Genomic DNA, 17,456 nt, shown 5'->3' with positions numbered 1-17,456 from the left:
ATTGCATATGCATATATATATATATATATATATATACATATTATTCAACCTTATTACTTAGGATCATAAGGTTCCCTTTTTTTATTTCTTTAAACATATCCACACGTGCAAGTTTCTTCAAATTAAAGTCCAAAGGGCGCCAAGATTGAAAATAAAGCATATAAATCCATTTTTGCCCCTAAGAAAAGTCAAATTAGCAAACTTAATAATTAAATGTCAATTGGCATGATGAGGCTTCCATTAAGCAATTACCTAATCAAGTTTTAATTAGCTAACAAACCTTAATTAAATCGTCTTTTCGGCAACCTCTTTTGCTACTTAGAAAAAAGTTGATTATATTATTTTTAAATTCAAATAGTTTATATCACATTGATGTTGATATAATAATAACTAATTATAAAAATATTGGCGTACCAAAAAAAAAAAAAGGTATGATCGTAAAAATCAGGATCATTTCTAGAATTCTTAATTTTTTTAGAAAAGTTTAATATAAATATTAGTTAATTAATTATGAATTGTACTTGTTTCAAAATAGATTTAAGAATTTTAAACTTTATTTTGACAATTTTTTAATAGCCATACTTTAATCCAAATTTTCATCAATGAAAATTGTTCGAAGTTAAATGAAATATAAATAAACTTGAGAATATATATATATATGTATATATATATATATATATATATATGTATATATATATATAATTTGAAATTACTTACTTGAAATTTGAATTGAGGGGAAACTTCACTTTGCATTTGAAATTTTTGAACTTAATTTGAGTTTTACTTGATAGTCTCAAATATGATTTTATCCAACTTCATAAAATTTAGTTAAAAGTGTAATTTAGTATATAAATGAAATTTAATTTTTACATTATGCAGTTCTATGCAAATTAGCTTTGACTATGGGTTAATTTAGAGCCAAATAAATTGCGTCGGTTTAGATCCTTTTTGGAATTAGGAAAAATATAAGGTGGTCTGGGAGTCTGAGAGAACAATTCGTGGCATAAAAATTCTTTTGTTAGTTATCTTTATAATAGATTAACTAAGGTGGTGAAAAAAATATGTATAAACTAGCCAAACAAAGAAAAAAGAGAAGTGAAATTTAACCCATGTGTATTAATAATGAAAATAAAAAAAAGGTTTTTTTTAGAAGAAGATATTCAACATATGTGGGTGAGCTATTTTGATAAATTTTTTAATGAATTTTCTAAAAATATAATCGACTTTAGTGATCTTAATATCATTAATAACAATAAAATATTTTATTTTAGCCGTTGCATTAGTAAGAAAGAAGTTAAAGAGGCTTTAAAGAGAACTAAGGGTGGAAAATAAGTAGAACATGATGATATTCCAATTGATGTGGAAATATTTAGGAGATTTGAGAGTTTTTTGGCTTACTCAACTATTTAATATTATTTTAAAAACTAAAAAAGATGCTTGAGGAGTGGAGGAAGAGTATTTTGGTCTCAATTTTTAAGAATAAAGGAGACGCACAAGAGTGTGCTTATTATAGAGGAATTAAGTTGATGTGTCATACTTTAAAACAATGGGAGAAGATTATTGAACATAGGTTAAGACGTGATACAAAGATTTACTGCAATCGGTTTGGATTTATGTCGGGCAGATCTAGTGTGGAAGCTATATACTTATTGAGAGGTTTGATGGAGAAGTACAAAGAGAATAAGAAGGATTGACATATGATTTTTATTGACTTAGAAAAAGCTAATGATAAGGTTTCAAGAGAAGTCTTTCAGAGAGTTTTAGAGACAAAGGTGTAGACATGACTTATATTCAAGTCGTTAAAGATATGTATACTAGAGTTGTTACTTGTGTTCACTTGTGTTCGAACAGAAGGAGGGGGAAGGAGGGTTGACCAAATACTTTCCTATTTCAGTTGGATTACATCAGGGATCGGCTTTAAGCCCATATCTTTTTGCTTTAGTTAGGGATTCGCTTACTGGAAATTTACAGACGGATGTATGTTGGTGTATGTTCTTCACTAATGATATCCTCCGTGAGGTAAGACTAGAGAATTACTTTAGGAAAAACTTGAATTATGGAGGTTTACATTGGAATCTCAAGATATTAGTTTGAGTAGAACTAAAACTGAATGCATGGAATGTAATTTTAGTACTAGTAGCTCTAGTGGCAGAGTTGTAACTATGGGTGATCAAATCATTAGAAGGTGTAACATTTTAGATATCTTGGGTTTATTGTTCAAAGGGATAGTGATATAGATGAGGATGTTATTAGTAGAATTTGAGTTGGTTGGTTGAAGTGGAGGAATGCTTCGGGCCTATTGTCTGATAGAAAATTACGGCTTAAAAAGAAAGGAAAATTTTATAAAATAGTGGTGAGACTTGCAATGCTCTATGAGACTTGCAATGCTCTATGACACTATGACACAGAATGTTGGGCTTTAAAAGAGAAGCATAAAACAAAGTTAAGTGTTGTCGAGATGAGAATGCTTTGGTGGATGATTGACTTGACACTTAGAGACAAAATATGAAATGAAAATATCTGTGATAGAGTTTGTTTAGCTCCGGTGGCGGGCAAGATTAGAGAGATTCGTCTTAGATGGTTTGGTCACATTAATCGTTGACCATCTGACGATCCAATTAGAAGAGTAGATGTTTTAAGAAAGATAAAGGTAGACCCAAAAAGAGTTGGGCACATTGTAAAAAAATGATCGTAATTTATTAGAATTAAAGGAAAATATAACACCCAATAATACTCAATGGAGAGAAAGGATTCACGTAGCTGACCTCACTTAATGGGATAAAGGCTTGTAGTTGTTGTTGTTTTGCAACGAAATAAAAATAATTTGAATTTGACTCCAAATTATATGCACATGTACACACAAAAAAAAGTATTAACACATAAATCGAGGTTTCCGAGAGTCCAAGAAAGAATGACTCGACAAAGCAGGACCACCAGAAAGCGGCCCGTGGACCCGAGAAAATTAATCGGCTCACACTAACAAGATTTCATATAAACTGATCCAATGATGCACACCCAAATTACATCCTCTACTCGAGGGTACAAGTCTACTCAACCGGCAAAAATTCTTTCCGACAAGAATTGAAGACTGACGACTATCCCACCTTTTTCGCCCGACTGATATCGTCAACTGAATTAAATTTTCAAACTTTCTTAAGAATCCAATCGATTGCCTTGACTTGAAAGGTTGACCAACTGATGTTCCTCATCCAGAAGATCAACCACTGATCAATTCACCTCTTCGATCCCACTAGCAAGTGAACAACGAGACCTAAGGTCCGCAGTGGTATAATTACCACAATAACATGTACAACATTCCTTAAAGCAGGGTTATAAATGTAATTTTCTTTCATTTATTTCCCTCTCAAATAAATTGAGAGGTCCTTTCATGTAATAAGACTTTTTGGTCTCTCCATTCTCTTATGAAGTGATTTAGACTCTTCCCCCTCGCCATGTACCAAAAACATTCAATTATATAAATTGGGTTACTAGAGTCCAAGAATATCCCATTTTGCCAAGAGTGGCAAGTCGCTTTGCTCTCTCTCTCTCTCTCTCTCTCTCTTTCTCGTGGTTCAAACAATTGAATCCTTGCAAGTGACTCCTGCACAAAGTCAGGTTAAATAGCACAAAATGCCTCCTAACCTCTCTCTCCGTCTTAAGAAAATAGGAATTTTTACATACGAATCCCCCGATTGTTGCATTTACTTATCTCTCCTATGTAAATTTCCCCTATATATATATATATATATATATATATATTATATATTAAGTAAATTAAAACATATTATAGTGTCACAATAATAATTTAATATTGATACAGAGAAGTATGTAGACAGAAGCGTCATCGAAGAGCTTAGTGATACCTTATATCACTTGTAAATATTATATTTACCCATGCATAAATATTAAATTTTAATTATTTATTAATTAGGTTTGGTCACGCACACATAAACATCGTATGGATGCCACTTACAACTCATTTTGATGTAGCCTTCACACATTCTTCTTTAAATTAAAAAAAAAAAGGTGAAAATATCATAACCATTTTTTTTAGGATAAATTTAATTTTTAGAATTTATTTGAAAATTAAGATAATGATTAAAGTGCAAAAAATAGTCTCTTCACTATTTATGTGAGGTAATTTTAGTCCCATAATTTATAGAAGTGTCAAAGGACAAATTTAATCGTATGATTTATAGAAGTGTCAAATTGGTCTCAAAACTTATTAAAATAGATTTTAGTAATTATCTATGACGACTATTTTAGCCCTAATTTAAAGAGCGGAGACTAATTATCACTTATATAAACTTTTGGATAAAAATGACCCATATAAATAATTGGGGATATGGGTGTAAAGAGCCTAGCTTGAGCGAGCCCAGGCTAGGCTTGTATTTGGTTCGCTAAAAAATGTTGTTCGTATTTGGCTAAATAATATATTGAACTCAAAAAATTTGTTCGTGCTCGGCTTATTTGCTTAGAGAGTTGAACACGAGTTGTTCGCGAACAATGAATAGTTTTGACATCCTTAATCATAGGATATTAAGAGTTTGAGCAACATTTAAATCTTCTTATTTATATTAAAACATACTTTTAAATAGAATTTAATATATTGTTTATTAAAAATTTTAATTGAATATAAATCATTGTGCAATCAATTATATACATTAAAAAAGAAAATCAGTATTTGATAGGGACCCAAATACCCATTTCTTATACGCTAGGCTCTATGATGAGAGCCCGCATCATGTGCCTAAATATTTGAAAACTAATGTCACGAATTATTCGTGTTTTACTAATTTACTTAGAGAATAAATTGAACACCAATGTCGTTTTGAGAGCCCCAATTGAGGGCTATTTTGCACTTTACTCTAAAAATAACAGAACTTCAATTATTTGTTTATATTACACAAATCATAAAATAATTTAATTTTAGAAAAAAAAAATTCTTATACAATTTTTTTTCCAACTTTTCTTTTAAAAAAAATTCTTACAGAGTACACCCACAATCACACCCACACCTTATTCTCTCTGCGGTGTAACAGGTGCAGTACGCACATGGAAAGTAACAACTTTACTTTCAGCACTTTGCCTGTCAAAAGAACCGGCTTAATTACCTTTAATTATTCAATTAGTGTAAAAAATTAAATTAAATAAGCTTTGCAATTAAGCCGCCTAATTAAAAACGTTAATAAAGCTGACAGAAATTTAAAAAATAAGTAAAAATAAAAAGAGCATTTACATACATTTGAACTACTAATTCTTATGTATTTACAACCGAAACCTCAATACTATCACTATTAATTTTTAAAGAAGGAACATACATTTTTCATGGGTATATATATAAAAAAAAATTAAAATTTGGATGTAAATAGATAAGAATGTAATGATATTTATGTAAAAATTGGAAATATAAATAAAAATTACAGAAAAGAACAAAAGCCATTACAGCCCCTGGTCTGGTTTTTGTTTTGGCATCTCTATATTATATAGAGCTCCCTAGATCCCAGCTCTCTTTTCCCAGAAATTATTGCTTCATCTCGTAATTTCATTAATGGCGTCGGTTAAACCAGGAAAGAGAGGTATAGAGGTAGAAGAAGAAGGAGAAGGAATATAAGAGGGAGGAGAGAGCTAGACAGAGTAGCAGTACACTTTCTCTGTTTTGGTTTTCCCCATTTGGATGCTTCTCGCTTCACACAAACATTCCTTTCTCATAACCCTTTCCATATGTGTTCGAGCCAACTCATCGGTCTTATGGAATTCTGAATCCTGTGAAACCCTGCTGCCATTAGTCCTTTGTGTTGTTGGATTTGGGAGCTTGGTTTTTGGGTTCGATTCAAAACCCTATAGCGGGTTTTTGGGGGGGAAGGAGGCTTGGAGGATCTCATTGATGAGATTGTAATCTGCTGCTGCGGGGGTTGTGACGGAGATGACGGTTGAGGAGAAGAGGGGAGCCATGGTGAGAGACGAAGGGCATGGAGATCAGTTCCCCATTGGGATGCGCGTGCTTGCGGTGGATGACGATCCAATCTGCCTCAAGGTGCTGGAGACTCTGCTGCTTCGATGCAAATATCACGGTCGGGATTCTTTTCATTAACTCGGATACGGGTTTTGTGTTTCTAGTAGATTAGTTGTGGTTTTATTTGCGATTTTGTTTGAAAATGTTAATTTCTGATGCGTTTTTGATACATTCGTTTTTGTGCGGGTTTCAATTTTCTTTTTTTTTTTTGTATGAAGATTTTGATTATTGGAGAGCGGAGTTTGGATCTGAGGTTTTGGTTTATGGAAATTAGTATTTGAAATCGGCTTATTGTTTGGATCTTCTGTGATTTCTAGTTACAACGACGAACCAGGCAATCAAGGCTCTGAATATGTTGAGGGAGAACAAAGACAAGTTTGATCTGGTTATCAGCGATGTTCATATGCCGGACATGGACGGATTTAAGCTTTTGGAGCTCGTGGGACTTGAAATGGATCTTCCTGTCATAAGTAGGCCTAATTTTTTGACCTTTTTTTTATCTCTTTCTTTCTTGCAGTTTCCCATAGAAGATCTTAAATCACCATTAGGTGACATCAAGCTGTTGGTTTTCAACTAGAATTTCTTATAAGTTTTTTCTCTGTTACGTCCCATCATCTAAACGGAACAACTAAAATCAGATTTACTTTTACGTCTCTGTAATTTCCGGAATAAGTTACTGATCTTGGAAAAAAAAAACTTGGAAATGCAGTGTTATCCGCTAATGGTGAAACCAGTGCCGTCATGAACGGGATAACTCATGGGGCCTGCGACTATCTTCTCAAACCGGTTCGAATTGAAGAGCTTAGAAATATTTGGCAGCACGTTGTGAGGAGGAGAAAGTTTGATCACAAGGAACGTCAAAGCTTTGATAACGGAGACGACCAGGATAAACCTCAATCTGCAAATTCTGAAGGCACGCAGGCTGTTGGTGAAAATGGACCATTGGATCTTAGTGGAAAAGTTAATAGGAAGAGGAAGGACCAGAATGATGAAGATGAAGACTACTGTGAGGATAATACTCATGACAGTGAGGATCCATCGAGCCAGAAAAAGCCGAGGGTTGTTTGGTCTGTTGAGCTTCACCGCAAATTTGTTGCTGCAGTAAACCAACTGGGAATTGATAGTATGTTCTTCATGTTGTTTACTATTATTAGAAAGCTATCATTTTTTTATTCTTTAAGATGTCAAAGTCATTTTTTTTTATCAAATTTAAATTATATTGCTCATGTGGTTCATTTTTAACTTGCTTGCTTGCTGCAGAGGCTGTTCCTAAGAGGATACTTGATCTCATGAATGTTGACAAGCTTACGAGAGAAAATGTAGCGAGCCATTTGCAGGCATGTTCTTAACAATTTGCCAAGCTTATGTTCCTAGAGTTGTGATATCGATAAATTTTTAAGGGGCATTTACGTACATGACACGTAATTCTTATGTATTTACACCTCCAACATCTAAACATTGATATTAATCTACATAAAATTCTAATCTTTAATATCACATAAAAAATCCCACTACTCCTAAGTTTTCAAAAGTGAAGTATGCATTTTCATGCGTTCATAACACCAAAGTGTTATAAATGTAAATGTCAAACTTTAGGTGTTAGATATGTAATACATAACAATTGTTTGGTATGTAGGTAAATTTCCCAACCTTTAAATAATACATTGCTTGAAAACTTTTAGCAATGATTTTGTGCTAGGATTATCATCACCGCCACCAAAATTACCATCACCATGAATAGCTTTATCCTAAACTAATGGGGCTTTCTTCATAATTTTTTCTTTGACATGTATTTTGCTAAGTGCTAATATTTGATTGACTCTAGTCAAGTAAATCATTTTATGCCTATTTTCACTGGGTTGCTTCCTTGTTTCAGATGATATATTCTCTTTTATTTCTAACTGATGTTTCTCTTTGCAGAAGTATAGACTCTACCTTAAAAGACTTAGTGCAGTGGCCAGCCAACAAGCTAGCATGGCTGCTGTTTTAGGTGGAAGAGATGCCTCTTACCTCCACATGGCCTCTTTTAATGGTTTTGGAACTTTTCATGGTCTGTCATCTTCAGCGCCACTCCAAGGCTTTGCACCATTCCAACCAAATGGAATTTCAAGCAGACCAAACCCAAATTTGTTGGGACTTCCAGGACTTGCTCCTGGAACTGTTCAAATTCGTTCTCAAAATACTACAAATAATCCCATGAATGATCTCTCTAAGTTTCAGCACCTTCCTGTTCCTTCGAATCAACACGAGAACTTACTTCAGGGCATCCCCACATCTTTGGAACTCGACCAACTCCAACAAAAACAAAAGCGGATACAGGAAGCAAATCACCGTTCGCCAGGCGTCTTCTCCGGCACATCAAACAATAATTTCATCAGTGCTGCAAACAGTTCTTTGTTATTACCCTCCATTGCGATACCATCCATTGGAGCAGATCGTCTTGAGATGAGCAGCGGATGCAATGAATCGTGGCAAAATGCTCCTTCTTTGAGTGGATACAATGCCAACACTTTGTCCATGGGAGGCCCTTATGGTAATGACTGTGTGGCTTCAAACAACATGGGTGGAAATCTAGCTTCGACAGTTCCTCCGTTCAATGGAAACCCGATGAATATTTCCTCTAACAACTTACTCGTGACGGCCGGGAATGCGTTGCTTATGCCTTCAGGAATCGAAGTAGACCCCAAGTTCTTGAGTTTCCGATGTTCTGCAAACCCTAAGCAAAGATCGGAGGATTCAGTACAACACAATGAGATTACATTGAATTCTTCCTTGACCTCCACTTTGCCGAATCAGACTCTTCTCAACACTGTTGCTGATACCCAGAGCTTGCAAGGTCGAATTTATAACAAAAAGGTGGATTTAGGCATGATGAACCAGCCAAGTTTTGATTCATCTTTGACATCGCAGCATGCCAAGATGAATAAAACGAATATTGAAAGCCGGCTTTTTTTTAATGAGGAAAATCTGTTGGGGTCTTCTAAGATGCAGGGTGGGTTTGCATCTAGTAGTTGCAACTTTGATGAGCTAATGAATGCAATGATCAAACCGGTGAGGTTCCATTTCTCAGCCTCTTTAACTTTGTATTGAGCGTTTTTTTTTTCTTTTCATCTATATTTGGTTATTACAATTTTTTTTTTTTGGTAAAGTGTCAAAGTAGTCATGTGATTATTTACATGTAGTCTCGGAGTTTATTGAAGTGTCAAATTAATCACCACACGCTTTTGATATGGGTTGAAATAGTCATTAAGGAGGATTAATTTAGCGCCCTTTAAAACAATTTAGGTATTAAATTTGCGCCTTTATAGAGTTGGACTAAAATGACTCTTTGCAAAGAGTTAGGGGACCATTTTTATACTATTCTAGATTTCTTTTATTCAGTATATGTAGGGGAAGAATAATAGCTTTCGCTCTTTTAGTTAACTATTGCTCTCACCATTTCACCTTTCCATTATGCTTTTCACTTTACCTGAAGGAACTGTATCTTAAGATTGCCATCTATAGTTTACTGCTCTTTTCTATCCGAGCATATTTTCTTAATTTGGGCCTCTTGCAAAATGTACTTCATCACCAGCCTGAGAGTTAAACGATTCTTTGTTTCATATACCATTTTCATTCACTTCCATTTGACGAATATTTTAGCAGAATTTTGAATCCAATTTTCTACATATTTGTTATGTTTCATGGTGCTGCCTCTGGTTTATATAATAATATATATTATTTATTTTTCCTCAATGGCTAGTTGCAACTTCATCGTTCAGCCATTCTGCAGTCTTCTTCATTTCTATATGCCACCACTGAATCTATAGTTCCAGGCTCATTATTGTAAACAAACATCACTTCATATCATGTCAAAAAAATTGTCTTTAAGCCAAGAGGCCGAAATTTAGCATTTCTAGCAAGATTGTAAGCACTGTTGTTAGGTAGATGCGGTGAAAACATTATCTGGAAGCCTATTTAGTGGTGACATGTTTCTTGGTGTTAAAACGTTCTATATGAATTCTGATATGAAATTTATCATATTTTGTCCAGTAAATCTTTGTAAACATTAATTAAATTAGAATTCCGCCACCAAACAAAGATAATTTTTGAAGATTTATAAAAATGAACAATCATATTGGGTATATGGCTAACGATAATTGAGATGATGTTGTATTGCCTATATTATATATCCAAGATAACATGTTAATAGTTAGTTTTTGTCAATATTAAACTTTTTTTAACCCTTTTTTTGATTTGTTAAAACAAAAGTGCACTGCTAATGTACATCTGTGTCACACTCAATTGGTTAAAAAGGTTCTGTTTTTTACTTTTTGTGTATTTAACTAAAAGTAGACATTTTTTTCTATGAAATAAATAATTTAGCGCAATCTTCAAATTTAGCTTCATTTCATTGTCTTCTTTTCCCATAAAATGGAAACATGATATTAAGTAGGAAACTACTAATCTATATTGTATACTTACCATAAGCTAGCAAAAAAACTAGTATGTTTATCCAATCAACGTTCAAGGTAGTTTTTCTTTTGACTTTCAATGTTTAGTTCTTGTGTTTAAAATTACAATTAATAAATTGAAGAAGTCGAATAAATTTTCTCAAGCAAGTTTTGGCAAGCTACAAATTTAATCGTAATTCAATCTGCAAATAAAGTAAATTCTGCTGCAATGTAAAAATGTTTGATTCCTGCAAATAAATTGTTGACCAAATCGCTTAAAATATAAAATAAAACATTTTGTAAAAGTATGGTTGTCTTGCTTTGATCTTACTAATAAAGTTAAGATGATGGAATTTGCTCAATGAGGGGAAAAAAAGGAGCAAAAAACTGGTCATAATTTATTAGAATGTTCTGTCATCCTTTCTGTATGGCGCTGCAATTTCATTTTTATTGGGGATCTTGATGCAAAAAATATTCTATCAGTACCAAACATCTCCTCTTAGTAGTTGGGTTCATTTGAATCCTTCTTGATAGAAAAGGAGTTTTAAAATATATCAGATTCTATAATTTAACTAGTTGTATTTAGAAATCAACATGAATTTTGAAATCCACATATCCTTCAAAGGTTAAATTGTATAAATATCATTTTGAACCTTTGACTTTTGTTTTATCATTCCCATGCAATGGGAAAATTTAAAGTTTGGCTGCATGATTTTCACTTGTTGATCAATCACCTCTTTGCACCTTTTCCTTAATCTTTCAGTTCATGCAATGTTTCTATAGTTTATGGAGAAATCTTGAAGGAAGATTTTTATGACATACCACTTAATTCCCATTTATTTACATATCTAAAACCTAAAATTCAATTTGTACATATACTCTATCTTAACTATGCATGAAAAGATATATTTCACTTTTTCAGAACTATATCGTGGCATTTTTGACGTGATATGGCAAATTTAGGTAATATAAATGTAAAAAAAAAAGCGAAGTTTAGGTGCTAATATATAAATACATAGGAATTAAGTGGTATGTATGTAAATGACCCAATCACGAAATACTTTTCAACATTAAAATTTAAAATATATTTATTGTATTGATGATTTTTTTTTTCTTACAGGAGAGAGATGACATCATATTTGTGGATGGAGAAATAGGCTCTGATCTCTTTCCTTTGAGCACTTGCATGTGAAGGCCTCTCTTTTCCAGGTGATGGAATTGAAGTATAATTTCTCAACTTGAGATGTTTCCTTCATCAAAACTTTGATGATTTAATGATCTTATCTTCATATTCTTCTTTGATGTGTATAGTCTTTAGAAAATAGCTGCTAAAACTGTTCCAAGTTTTTTTCTTCTTTAATGTCATTATTAATTAGAATTTTGTATTTGGTTAGCTTTTATCCCTAATCTGATTATTGCAAGCTTCAGATTAGGCTGTGCTGTTCTCTGAATTAGTTTGCATAGAACTATTGAATCTCATAATGAAGAAAGCTTTATGTTCATATAAGCTTCTTTCTTTTCTTTCCTTTTTTTTTTTGGGGGAAGATTTACATATATACCATTTAATTCTTATGAATTTACATATCCACACCTGAACTTAAATTTTTAAAGACTTCAGGTCTAGATATGTAAATTCATAAGAATTAAAGGCTAAAGCGAACTCAGTACTTACATATTAGAAAGGACAATAAAGTGATTTTTGTTTATTTATATATTTCATATATTTTGAATATAGAAATAAATTATTATTTATTTAATATCTGAGATAATCCTCAGAGAGATTCCACTCTGTGTCTATCCAGATTAGTGCTTTCTGGGTGCAGGGTAAAGGCGAATACCCTCAAAAAAAGGCTGACATGACTCTCTTGGCTTAATTCTGCGCGTATTATTCCGGCAATATATACGCAAATTATTACAAATACTTGTGTGGTGAGAAAGTCTGTTCCTTTGGACTCACATGGGAAAGAAATGAACGGACAGTAATAGTTTGACTTTGACTTAGTTTAATTTGTCTCTCTTTGTTTTTTTAGAATGAACTAAAGTTAATTATTATTGTAATAAATTTCTTTTTGTATGTTAGTTTGAGATTTAATAAAATACTAATTTAATGATATATTTCTTACAACTTATATTCTATAGTATTATATCAATTTCTGCATGCCAAATGCTAGTTGTATTAGTAGACGTAAGAGTATAATGAAATACTACTAAATTTTAAATTAATTATCTATTATATGATATTATGCGGGCTTCATTCTCGCCAATATTGATGTTGGTACACAGAGTTAAATGGCATCGAATGTTCGTGTTGGTTGGCGACAATCAAGAGACAACAATTGAGGGACCGCCGCTAGAGTTGCAATTGTGATTGGTCATTTTGATTATCATCATTGATGATTGTCAAGTAGATCTTTAAAAGTTTTTAATTTTCTAAATTGTCAAGGTTTAGAATCTTTTCATATGGTTGATAATTTTGTTATTTTAAGTAATATTTATGGTTTGTTCATATGGCAAACTATGCTGATTCTCTTGATTACAGATTATCCTTCAGGTATTTATGTACCTTTATTTGATTATGAATGTGGAGACCGTATTCAAAAGTCGTTTGATCTATTAAAAATGTTATAAAATTTTTATATATGTTTTGAGCTCTTGATTTAAGTTTATTTGAATTTATGTCAAGATAATATGGTGTTATTAGATTTATCTCATATGATTGTTCACTTTAATTATAAATTTGCTAAAAATGAAGTTTAAATGGTCCTAAAATATGTCCTAAATGTTTTTTTTCAGTGCTTGTGTCAATATCTATGCTTAATTGAGATATTTTTTACTACAATGTTAAGCATGATGTTAACTAACCTAATTAGAAGTTTATTCAAACATATGACCACTTATGCTGCTAATTAGCCTTTAATTTAAACATATTATTATAATCACGAGATATATATATATATATATATATATATATCTGTGTGTGTGTGTGTGTGTATAATTAGTTTATTTGAGGTATTTAATATATTAGACCATGTTGTCCATGAAAATTGTTAGAACTTAAATGACAATATGGCTAAGGAGTGAGAGGAAGAGAGAGAGAGAAAAAAAAAATCAAATTCCAGTTGAAAATTTCAATAAAAAAGAGGCAAAATCCATCAAAAATATAATTTTTGATGGATTTAAAATGAAAAAAATATGCCAGATAAAATCATATTTGTCAAAGGCCAAAAAATTTGCTAGAAGATGTTTTTTTATAAGCTTTTGAAAGAATATTCATTGGTAAACTGAAAGTCCAAAAAAAAAAAATTTTTGCAATGCATGCCAATGTCACAAAAAATGGCTAAGTTCACCACCATCATTTCTAATTAATTTTTCACACAAAAATTATCACCTAGGAAAAGATTTATCAGATTTATTAGTTTATTAACGACATAAATTTTTGCATATCCAAATATGCTTGTTTTATTATCCACAACATATAAATTATTTATATTATCTAATAAGGAGCGAGTATGATGCAACTTGAAGATTATGAGTTGAGCATCATTCTGTTGATTGAATTATTTGACCATTCTTGTGAATTAGTCGGCTCTGAACAATAAGCTAAAGAAGAATGACTCATTTAAATAACATGAAGAGGATATGATGTTTTGTGCCCTCCTCATTTAAATAAATAGGAGGGTCATTTTCTTAGAAAAAACTAATCAACAATTCTAATTATTGTTCAATATTGTGCAATTCTCTCTCTATTTCTCTCTTCTCATCTTATGCTCTATTCTTGGGGTGTGATTCATAAACAAATCAGGATCCAACATCCTAAAAGGTGATGTGAGCATGGATCATATCAATAATAAGAAGAGGAGTAGCACTAATATAAATCTAATGACAATTGATAGTAATTGCTATCTTGAGCTGCATAATAATTGAGCATATTTTGTCATGTACAAACAAATCAATGCATTAAGTATGTATTGTTCCACAATGTCAACACATTAATGGACAAACACTTTGATGTTAGAATCCCTAATTATTTAGAAACTTCCATCAGCTTATGCAACCTCCTTTGTGATTTTCTTATATATTTAGTGTGCTCTAAAATTTGGTGAAATACTTAATGTGCCTCTTTTAACTAGATTGAATCATAATGTTTAGTATGCTTGCAGAATATCTAACATAAACAAAATGCCCCTAAAAATGAAACTTCTCTATGGACTGAAAAATTAGCTTTAAGTGAGCTTGTTGCGACATCATTATTGCTAGCATTATTTAGGGTGATAGTTGATTCCTCGTCTTAAAAATTTCAAACTAATAATTAATCACGTATAATATCATAAATATATGTAAAATTGTGAGTTGGTTCCAACTCAATAAAATTTATGACACTTTTTTACAACTGATATGACCGAATAATATAATAAATAGCTAAGCACATATATCTCACTATCTAATTAGAAACCTATAAATTAGAAAGTTATGAGGCCTTATGTACATCCTTAAGATATATTTTCAATTTATCTTTATCAAACTCATACATATTCATAAAATCATTTCTAAATTTGTATCTAGAAACTCTCTCATAATTTTGATTCAAGATTTTCAATAATACATTAAACAACACATACTCAATAATCATGAATGAGTATTCATGAATAATAATTATCTTAGCAATTATTTCTCTAATTTAACGTTAATTGGAATTATTTGGATCAAGAAATATAAGTACCTCAAATTTTGCATCAACACCAAATGACATAAATTTAATAATTTATAACTTTTATTAGATGATAAATTATTTGTTCACTCTAAGCTTTATTTTTTTCTTACATTCTTTCACATATCTAAAGAGTTGTAACATAGTGTTTATCAATAAGCTATTAAAAATTAAATCTTTAATTTTAACCAGGCATGAAGACATATTATGAAAAGAAGCGCAACAACGAAGAAGTCCAGGTTACTAAGATGGTTATATAAAGACAACAAATCTAAGTGGGATAAGCAAATGTAATAAATTATCTTTCTTATAAAGGTCTCAGTATGAATGCATGATAATTGATGGCAAAAGTAGCAAATCCTAAATGTTAATTCTCATAAAAATATAGTGTGAATGCATGTTATCAACATAAATTATATTTCATATATGAAATACAATATAATAGAATGTGTAGAAAAAATAAATTCATAGCTAAACAAGTATGTGCTTGCTTAGACATACATTTCCTCAAAACTTGATAAAAATTGACTGAAAAAAGATAAAAAATAGAACTCCTAATCTTATCACTTTAACATGTACTTAAATAATCATCCAGTGTAAAACAACCTCCTCTCATAATTACATCTCTGAAATTATTCGAACAAATAATTAGTAAATGCAAAATTTAAGTTATGGAGGTCAAGCTTTTTTGTGTATGATATCCTTATGGATGATAAGGCTAGAGAAGGAGTTCTGGGAGAAATTGAATTATGAAGGTAAACTTTGGCATTTAAAGTCATTATCTTAAGTAAATTTAAAACTTAATGTATGAAATTTGATTTTAGTAGTAGTGGATCCAGTGGCACTGTTGTAATAATGGGTGATCAAATTATTAAATGGAGTGAACATTTTAGATATCTCCGGTCTATTATTCAAAATGATGATTATATAGATGTGGATGTTATTAATAGAATTCAAGTTGGATGGTTGAAGTTGAGGAATGCTCCTATTGTGTGATAGAAAAGTATTGCTTAGATTTAAAGAGAAATTTTATAAGATGACAATGAGACATGTAATGTTATATGGTTCAAAATGTTGGCCTGTAAAAAAGAAGCATAAAACAAAGTTAAGTATTGTTGAAATGACTGATGAGCATGCTTAGGTGGATTAGTGTCTTTAGAGTTAGAGACCACATGTGAAATAATTATATCCGTGAAAGGTGTCTAGATGGTTTGGTGACATTAAACGTCGACCATTTGATGATTGTTTTAGGAGACTAGATGGTTCAAATTTGACTTTTGGTAAGAAAGAGAAATACTTAAAAAGAATTGGGTATGTTGTATAAAAAATGATCTTAATCTATGAGAATTAAATGAGAATATGACACAATGGAGAAAAAAATATTCATGTAGCTGACCCCACTTAGTGGGATAAAAGTTTTGTTGTCATTGAAATTATAACAAAACATATTAAAAAAAAACAAAAAGAAAAAGAAATATCTCATTAAAATTGTATGATTATCATATTATGCCAAAGCTAAAAGCCAAAACTCAATAACATAACTCTGAAGCTCAATATAACTCCTGAGATAATAAAAATATATCATGTAAAAATTGAGAGCTAAAGCTCAATAATCTGCATATGCATTAAATATATAATTTTAGCTGAGCTCAATATAAATCCTAAGATAATAAGAACATTGAATCATCCCACATATATTATATTAAAAATATAACTCTGGTGATGCTAGATGTTAATCATAAGATAATAGAAACATCTGATCAATCAAAAGCCGAGATCCAAAGTTCAATAACCCGTAGATAAAAATAGTTTAACATAACAATGGAGTTCAATACACCATTTAAAACAATAGGAACATCAAAATTTCATATCAAGCTAAAGTCAAAAACCAAAATTCGATAACCAACAATATTGTCATAAAACACATACCTACACAAGGAATCTTACATTTTTTCCATCCAATACAATGTCTAATTCTGTGAATAGAATTAAACCACTTAGTAAACAATATATTACATAAATATGTCACAAAGAATCTCAAGTAATTATAGAAATACGAGCCAAAAAATTTATGTTGCAAAAATGTGATAAAGGTCTTCTATCCCATGAAACAAAATTGGTAAATCTAAGGACTCATTTGGGATTAATTTAATTTTTTTCTTTTTCTTTATTATTTGTTATTTTGTTTTGTTTATATATATTTTTTAATTAAAAATGTTTGGTAGTGATAGTTATTTTTAACGACGCCAAAACATCTTTTGGTTGTGTTCATTATTTTTTAATATTTTTAAAAATAAGG

General features: G+C 31.2%; 1 protein-coding gene across 2 annotated transcripts; it reads left to right on the top strand.

Annotated features, from left to right (window-relative positions):
* Window positions 1-5,502: 5,502 nt before the first annotated feature.
* On the top strand, window positions 5,503-12,288 carry LOC110021721 (two-component response regulator ORR23). 2 transcript variants are annotated; one of them, XM_020720330.1, is made up of 7 exons: window positions 5,503-6,074; window positions 6,334-6,486; window positions 6,726-7,139; window positions 7,277-7,353; window positions 7,937-9,067; window positions 11,570-11,672; window positions 12,273-12,288. In XM_020720330.1, exons 1-6 carry the CDS (start codon window positions 5,927-5,929, stop codon window positions 11,639-11,641), a joined length of 1,995 nt encoding a protein of 664 aa, XP_020575989.1. In that variant the 5' UTR covers window positions 5,503-5,926; the 3' UTR covers window positions 11,642-11,672; window positions 12,273-12,288. The 2 variants fall into 2 exon arrangements, with proteins under 2 accessions (XP_020575989.1, XP_020575988.1); XM_020720329.1 differs by lacking the exon at window positions 12,273-12,288 and having other exon boundaries at window positions 11,570-11,852.
* The last annotated feature ends 5,168 nt before the right edge of the window (window positions 12,289-17,456 follow it).

This window comes from Phalaenopsis equestris, unplaced genomic scaffold, assembly GCF_001263595.1.
Source record: "Phalaenopsis equestris unplaced genomic scaffold, ASM126359v1 Scaffold000140, whole genome shotgun sequence".
NCBI lineage: Eukaryota > Viridiplantae > Streptophyta > Magnoliopsida > Asparagales > Orchidaceae > Phalaenopsis > Phalaenopsis equestris.
This window is presented reverse-complemented; position numbering and strand designations above follow the sequence as displayed.

Coding starts and splice junctions, on each gene's coding strand:
- LOC110021721 (XM_020720330.1), top strand. CDS start 5,927: ATGACGGTTGAGGAGAAGAGGGGAGCCATGGTGAGAGACGAAGGGCAT. Junction 6,487..6,725: donor AATGGATCTTCCTGTCATAA/GTAGGCCTAATT, acceptor TTGGAAATGCAG/TGTTATCCGCTAATGGTGAA. Junction 7,354..7,936: donor ATGTAGCGAGCCATTTGCAG/GCATGTTCTTAA, acceptor TTCTCTTTGCAG/AAGTATAGACTCTACCTTAA.